The sequence below is a fragment of the Solea senegalensis genome, linkage group LG9 (assembly GCF_019176455.1).
Source record: "Solea senegalensis isolate Sse05_10M linkage group LG9, IFAPA_SoseM_1, whole genome shotgun sequence".
NCBI classification, from domain to species: domain Eukaryota; kingdom Metazoa; phylum Chordata; class Actinopteri; order Pleuronectiformes; family Soleidae; genus Solea; species Solea senegalensis.
In genome coordinates, this window is record NC_058029.1 from 5,771,492 (window position 1) to 5,780,002 (window position 8,511).

At 43.6% G+C, this 8,511-nt stretch overlaps 1 protein-coding gene across 2 annotated transcripts in view; it reads left to right on the top strand.

Moving 5' to 3' along the window:
• Positions 1-4,668, top strand: part of bbs9 (Bardet-Biedl syndrome 9) — a 181,114-nt gene extending 176,446 nt beyond the window's left edge. For both annotated transcript variants that reach the window (XM_044034472.1, XM_044034473.1), the window contains one exon: positions 2,007-4,668. In XM_044034472.1, the coding sequence (XP_043890407.1) occupies positions 2,007-2,356 (350 nt within the window). In that variant the 3' untranslated portion in view covers positions 2,357-4,668. The remainder of the gene's footprint in view (positions 1-2,006) is intronic.
• The last annotated feature ends 3,843 nt before the right edge of the window (positions 4,669-8,511 follow it).

The following is an 8,511-nucleotide window of genomic DNA, read 5'->3' on the forward strand; positions in this document are numbered from 1 at the left end:
TGTGTCCACATCAGGTTGTTAAAGAACAAAACACAGCTGAGCGTGCAGACATCACTTAATCCCCGCTGACGAACAGACGGACGACGTGACGACCCGTCCAAAGCTGCCCGTTGTTAACAATGACCCGATGCTTCTTAATGCTCTGCCCCGAAAAAGCCCTTCAACCATGTCAGCAGCTGACTCAGTGCAGCCTATTTTTAGGAGTCTGTGGCCTCATCCACACAGAAACAGAGCTTTCCCTTAAGTTTTTCCATAAACACCATAAAGAAACTCCCCAATATGACCCTAAACCCTGCAGTACATATACTAGGCCTGTATGTGGTGCTGTCGCAGAAATACACCAAAAAAAAAACATGACGCATGGACATTTTCATCATGTTTGCACAAGTATACATTACAATATACATGTATATATATATATATATAATCAAAATAACAGAGACAGCATGAACCAAGCCAGGGGGATCAAGGAAAGAAAATTGAAGGAAACATAAAGTACATAGACCAAACCACCTGAAGATGATGACAACAGATTGCAACAGCGAATGCAAACACAGGAAAGAGGTTGTTCTTTTCCAAAAAATAGCGTTTCAGCATTCCGTGTGGATAGAAAAACCAAGACGATCCAAAACTTTTGTAGATTCTCCTGAAAACTCGTTTCAGCCATTCGACACAGACCCCCATTCAGACCTGGTATAAACATCAATTAAGTCCAGGTCTGAATGCTCCCAATTTGTCCTGAATGCGTCCTCAGATCCGATCCCAGGAACCACATTCTGAGGTGATTTGAGGACATAATTTGTCCACATTCCTGAGCTGCATGAATGCAATCTGCCCTCAGGATGGATTAGAGACCAGCTCCTTATCTTACGGCACCTGACGGCTCGTCTTCTCACAGGGTTTTTACACTAATCAGTGTTGTAATAAAACTTTATTTTTGTTAATGGAGCACACACACACAAACTGGTTTTATACCTTGGTGAGGACACATCATAGACATAATGCATTCTCTAGCCCCTTACCCTAACCTTAACTGTCACAGCTAAGTGCTTAGCCTTAACCCTGAAATTAGCCCAGACAAAATGTCCTTACAAATATTGGTTTGTATGTTTTTTTGGGACCTCACAAATATATAAATACAAGTACACACACACAAGTTTGCGCTGCTATCCTTAAAAGGACTCTGTATTGGCGTGCGTACATTTGGACAGCCTAAACCACGCATTGTACTCTAAACTAAACCAAAAACCAGTTCATGTCTAACCCTAACCATAACCGCAACTCAAATCTTAGCCCTAGACTTTACCAGCTCCTCAGAAATGCAGAAGTGTTCTCCATGTTCTGTTAGTGAGCTCACATTAAACATGTCTTATCGCCAGGTGTGGTTAGTCAAATTGAAATGTGTTCACATGTGATCAGATCTACTGGGACGGGTGTCAATACCAGGTCTAAACGGGGCCCAGTGACCCTCTTCAAACCTACTATTAACTATTATCCACCGCTCTGCGTACAGGTGGGAACTCATCCACTGCGTCCTGAATGCAAATCCGGTTACAAGAACCACATTCAGATTTATTCTGGGACACATGTGGCCACATTCTTTTACATGTGTGAATGCAAATATGTCCTCGGGGACACACTAGCCCCCGTCCAGACCTGGTATTAGCATCAGTGCGGAGAGATCGGATCACAAATGGCTGCCAACTACCAATTATTAGTGGGATTAGGGGGGGAATTAGTCACAACTTGCAAGAGTTGTTGGCGACAACACTGGTGCACTGACAATTGTGTGTTAGTTTCAAGGAACAACACTTGTGGAACGTAAAAGCACAGATTTCTTTTAGTGTCATGATAAATCCAAGGAAGAGTAAAATCCAAACGTATAGTTTCTGCTAATCCAGATTAAAATACAGTCCTGGAGTATTTAAACCTGGAAGTGTTGCTTCCAAACATTTCCACTGTTCACATGTGTTTGTATTCAGATTTATTTCTCTTTCCCCCTTCAGATAAAGACTCCAAAGAGAAGAAGGAGGTGCCATCAGAGGCCTCGCTGAAGGAAGAAGCAGCAGGGGCAGAGGAGCCACTCAAGGAGGTGAAAAAGGACAAGAAGGAGTTGTCCAAGGAGAAGAAGGAGTCAAAGAAGGACTCGAGCAAAGAGGAAGCAAAGAAGGAGTCCAAGAAGGAATCATCATCATCATCTTCCAAGGAGAAAAAGGAGTCATCGAAGGACAAGAAGGACAAAGACAAGGAAGGGAAGGAGGCCAACAAGGAAACGGGGGACAAAAAAGTGTCTAAGAAGTCTTCGGTGAAAGTGAAAGAGAAGAAGAAGGAGGAGCCTGAGGTCGAGGACGGCTGAGGATTGATGTGATCCAGTCACATGAATAAACAGAACACGTCCAAACATCACACACACATTTATTTGTACATACAGAGGCTCACACATGCTGGATAAATATGTGTATGTGTATATACTGTGTACATGTAAACATATACAAGGCCACATACACACACATTCACTTCAGCAGTCTAAATATACAGTGTATTTGCATGTAAATACACTCAGTCAAGGGCACATTTGCAAAGCAGTTTCCTCTCAGACGCATATTTATATTGCCCAGTAATAACTGATCCACACACACACACACACACACACACACACACTGCTGCTGCTATACTTCACCACATCCAGTAGTTTTTTGTGTGTGGGCATTGAGTGACTGTGGTCTGAGCCCAGGGAGAGCGAGGACGAAGGCAAAAATCCTCCTCCTCAGACATTCTGCTGACTCTCTTCTTCCTCCTCCTCCTCCTCCTCGTCTTCGTCGAGCCTCAGCAGCAGTTGAACCCGCAGCCCTGCGCCTCCTCTAATCCCAGTCAGGCCCCAAACCACCTCCCCACCCACGCTCACTCCTGAATGTGATGTCAGCCCCGCCCTCTCGCCCCCTCGTGTGGCACCGGGCCTCACCAGAGCCTCCCCGCCTTGCCGTCTAAGAATAAACCCCCCCCCCGCTCGGCCGCGTCCAGCCGCCCGGGCTTCTTCCGGGTAAATCGAGGCCACATCCAACAGCCACCTCCGCCGCCTCCCCCCTCTGACCTCCAACAGTCAGTTTTGTGTTGTTTTCTTGCAAAATCTGGGACACTCAAGGACACGCAGCTGCTGATGGACACAAACTTGGTGCTGCGGGGTCAAACCTGAGACTGTTTTTGTACGACGAAAACCAACAGGGCGTTTCTGGAAAAAAGCACGGTGGCACCGAGGCGCAGGGGAAGCGCCAGCAGCGCCAGTCGAACACCCGAGGCCTTTTCTGCTCATCTTCAGGAACAATACGAAGCGGACGCTTGTGGCATCGTGTAACCAGCTCTGGACGACTCTGTTTAAAATGCTTCTGTTAAATGACCGTTACTAGTGTCACAGGAGGAAGAGGAGGAGCCATGGACCGAACCAAAACATGTTTTCTTGCTCTTGGTGGTTTGTTTTCTTACAGGTCACTGTGTTTGTTCAGGTTGTGAGGAGCGTGTCAGGCGTCAGCACCTACAGAGTACAGCGAGGCGGCTTCAAATGTGTGATTCACCGATTTGAAGACGTAGTTTCAAAGGTTTTTTTAGGCAGTGTGGATGTAAAGGATACTTTCTTTCTTGCTTTCAGCTGATAGGAGAATCGGCTGTAGCTGTAACTGTGCACTGTATTTTAAATATTTACTGTAAAATACTCTCATTCGTACTCGCTCACTGTGAATACTTCTCACATTGTCTCACTTGGTTCTTATCCGGATAATCTGACTTCCGTGCTGTTGTGAAAAACATCGTCAGTCTCACGTACGACCTCAACATGTTCGAGTGGACGTCCGAAAGCAGCTCATGCAACATAAACCTTACGCCTGAAGCCAAAGAGGAAGTCAACATACACTGAATATCCACCAGGGGGCGACTCGGCGGGAGTCGAGTAGGTTCATAACGTCAGCACAGTTTCCTAAAGAGTTAATGTCTCAATCTCAAGTTTCTGGTTTTATTCAACGTACCGTGATGTCACTTTTGTAGACGATGTTTTCATTGAGAGGAAAATAAAGCTCTGGTGTCACACGTGAGTGGACACCCGTGTATATGACAGCTGGTTTCGTCCAATAGGAGCCTGTCTGTTACTTCCCAACATGGCGCCGGCCAAACCGCAATTCTGCAAGCTTTAAAACGAAAGTTTCCATTCTTTTATGTGATGTCACAACGTGTTGCCACTCACTCATACAACCTCACACACACACAGACACACACACACACACACCTGCCCTTTTCTATCACTGTGTTTTTGACTTTAATTAATTAAGGAAAAGAGTCAGGATTTCTTATTTAAATTATTAATAACAAACTATTTAAAAATGATTTATATCTCTTAAAGTCAGTTTAAGGGAAATAACAGTAAAAAAAAAAAGTAGTTTGGACTTAAATTGAGGTTTGATTTGTCCCTGTTTCTTTTCTGTGTGTGTTTGTACTGTTGTATTAGTTGTTCAGATGTGCCAGGCTCTTGTTTTGAGTCTGTGTTTTTTGTTTTTTTGAAATCTGCTTTGTTTTGTAGCCACAGTTCATTCTAAAATGAAACTAGGAGTCATTTATGAGAATGAAATCAAGGTTATTTATGAGATATTTAGTAATTAAAGTTGTCTTCTGTAAGAAACTAAACCCTGCTGTCTGTCTGTCAGTCTGTCTGTCTGTCTGCTCGACTGCAAGGTAACAAGGTCATCAGGTAACACATTATTCTCTGATTATTGTTCAAAAACAAACAGGAAAATAACCTTTTGTTACCACGTTTGCTTTTCTTACAGACGTCCTCTGCCTTCGCCCCAAACATCCGACAGGTCGATCGTCACTCTTCACTGAAGCTGGTGTAAGTACGTAAATTAGAGCTGCGACGAAATCCACGCAGCGATGTTAAATTCTGTGCAGAAAATAAAGAAAAACTGTTGCATTTTACTGCCAGTGAAGTCCTGACTGAGAGCTCATGAAATCACATGACTCTCGAGTGTAATTCCGCTTTATTATAACCTGCAGCGTGTCATTTTGTTGTTTGCTGATGATAGCTGCTGAAGCGACGCTCACACTGGCGTTTAAAAAAGGATTTCTCCTCCTCTCAGATGAGTGTTTTTGCAGCAGGAAGAAACTGCACTCCTGCGAACAGGCCTACAGAAAGAAAATGTAATATACTGAGAATATATGAGAAATTAAAGAATCACGAGCAGTCAAACATTTAGACAAAGTGAAATTAGCTGTGTTTCTATTATTTATTTGGAAGAAAATCAATAGACAAACAGTTAGTCACCAAAAAACGTTAAATGTGGTGCGTAATCCTGGTCCTCGGGGACCCCTGTCTTCCATGAGATTAGATTTCATCATCTTACCATCATTAGTTTTTGAGATATTATTAAGACGGAGCCACATGACCTTAGTTTTTGCCTAATCCCGGGTGTGTAACAGTGTTGCCTTTATTTACACAGTGTCTCCTTTTTAATGTCAACTCACAAGACCTTTAATGTTCCCAGAGTAGCAAAATCCCCAATTTCCAAACTTTCCGTCACCGCTTAAATGAAGCATGATTCCTATGTTTCCACAGAGAGTCGAGGAGCGAGTGTAGAAAACTTGTCACATGGGTGAAAAGGACTCACTCTGACAGCTTTTGAAGGGATCGTTTGTTTTGTTTTTTCTTTTCTTCTCTTTCGGGACTCTGGAGAGAACGGAATAGGATAACGGAGCTGCAGCAGCAGCAGCAGCGGCGGCGGCGGCAGCAGAGTTTGCCGCGTGTTTAATTTGGCAGCGGCGTTGGCTGTGTGTACATTTAGGAGCGCTGCAGATAAAGTTTCACCACCGCCGAGACAACTCAACGACTGTGTTTCTTAGGCACGCACAATATTTTCATTTGACTCTTTGGGCTGATATCTGTTTTTAATCCCTCCGTCACTGTGCTTTATCAAACTGACTTGCTCTCTCCACCTGTCACCCTCCTTCCTCCTTTTCTCGTCATCATTTCTCTCATTTGTTATCATTTTTTTCCCCCGTCTGTCATTTCAAATCTCCATTTCCTCTTCCACTTGCACTCTTTTTCACCATTCTTTCATCGGCTCTTTTAACTTTCACCTTCTGCTTCCTGTCTCCCCCTCTTTTCTCTGCTCTTTCCCACCACTCAATCCCTCCATCTATCAACTCTTACCAAATTACTTTTTTTTGTTGTTTTCGTTCCCTTTTTCCAGTTCTTTGTTGCCCCCTCGTCCACCCGCAAGGGTCTTTTTTTTTTTGTGGAAGTCTTGAACTCCTTTGTCCTCGCAGGGATCAAACTGGGTCCAACTTCACATCTCTGAATATACAACATCTCCACAAACACAAATTTCTTTTATTGTTTTGAATATTTGCATGAAAAATAAACGTCTCTGTTACCAAAGCTACACAACCGCCGTTTGTGTCTCAACAAAGAGAAAATCAAAATCCTGCACCTCTCAGATGATTGGCTGGTGTTCACGCCCTCGACGATGTTGTCATTCCCAGACGTTACACTTGTCAGAATCAGTTTACGACTCTGCATTTCTTTAATTTGCCCTCTGAAAAACGACCGTATCATGTTTTGTGAAACCTCTGGATGAGCTCTGTCCAGTCAGACAAAGTCGTGTGTTTTCTTGGACGCTGCAAACGTTTAACGGGAACATTTTTGGACGGGCATTGGGTTCGAAAGATGTTGCATTGTGGGGGGAAAGTGTTTGGTCCGGGGGGAAACTGTCGGTCAGTGGAGGCAAACTGGGCGGTGATTTCACTTTCACTTGGAGTTGTTTAAAGCTGTGTTTCTACTGAGTTTGAACCTGTGGCTCTTTTACACTTTGATGTGGAGCTCACATAGTTTTACAGCAGCAAGAACCACCACGGTTCCTGTTCAAGCTCTAGTTTTATTTAGACGCTTAGTGCTTTCACCGAACCAGCCCGTGTTCACACCCGTTAAGCGGAATCAAAGTTGACTTTTTATTAATTCAAGAAAGAAAGAAAAACAAAAGAGATCGTTGACTTCAACAAAAGTCAAAGCCAGGGAAAAAGCAGTTGTTCATCACATTAGATGAAGGATATAAAAAAAAAAAGCAAAGCAAGATGGGCCGAGGAAAAAAGAAAGATTACAGACGTATATGAACAGTTTCTGCTTTTGCCCAGTTAAGCCGAGTTGAGTACTCCAGATTACACGCATAGTTACCAATGATCAACCAGTTTGTTGCCCTTCCTTCTTTAGCACTATTCGATGTGTAGGTGGAGTGATGTCATTTTTACCACAGGACATCTGTAAGATTAATTCACTAAGTCACAGTGGGAGGGATCAAACGATTAATGCACGGCCGTCACAAAAGCTACAACTGTACCGGGGGAGGAAACGCTGTGTTTAATTTCGGTTTGGGGGAAAAAACGTTGATTTCAGAGGCAGTTTGAGACCCTTAGGGAAGAGATGTATTTACCTTAAGCAATCGGAGGTCCAGACAAGTGCTGTCGACCTTCTCTTGCACAAGGTTTGCCACAAACTTGTCCGACTGCAGAGCGCGAAACTGAATGCTTCCTCCAAGCGCCGCCATGCTTGAGTTATCCGCTGAAAACGACTTGTAAACAGGATGTTACGGAATATTTATGCACATATTTACTGCTGGACTATTCACACGGGATTAGTATTAGCTGAGGTCATTTTTCCAGAAGGTAAAGGTCACTGTAATCTTTACTGACAACGTCCGGCACATTGGGACGGGACTAAAATCACTGAGAAGCTAAAACTAATAGGGTTTTAATCTCATCTATTAGTCCACTGATGGCGGAACGGTTCACGAGGACACAAACTACTCCACGATTGTCACTGGGAACCAACTTTTCAGGTTGTGAAGTGATTTATTTCCAGCGTGCACACGCCTGCCTCTTACTCCTAATGTTTATTTTCCATATTTGATTTTATTTAGTCTGACTTCCTCCCGCTCACACGCCTCGGTGCAGTAAAGCAGATCTGATGTGAGGAACCGCCAAACGTGGCTGCACACACCCAGCAGTTAAAAAACATCAAAAGAACAATACAAGACAATGAGCGTGTAATAAAAGCGGCGTTTGGGCTGAGACGCAGCCCGACTCCGTGTGGGTTTTATTTTGGAGCTTATTTCTGTCTCTCGGGGTTTTAAGGCGTAAACAAACTGGATTAGATAATTGCCGCATCCTTTTACTCGCTCTGCAGATTTGTAACGTCAGCAACGTTTCACCTCTGCCATGGAGAACTTAAGTGGCTCGGGTTTCTTTTTTGGTGTGGACAATACCGATCTCACGTTTTCGTCCCAGGGGAAAATTACCAGAGAATATATTTAGTCGCCGTAGTAACTACGTTATCCTTTCCTTGGACAAAGTGGAAAGAGAAGATGTATATTAGATCACGTTGTCTTCTTCTTTCCCCCTGTCATGTGGACATTTACCATAAAGTAGTGCGTTTGTCTAATTGTATTCACATTTATTTATACAATTTGCTTTGTGTTT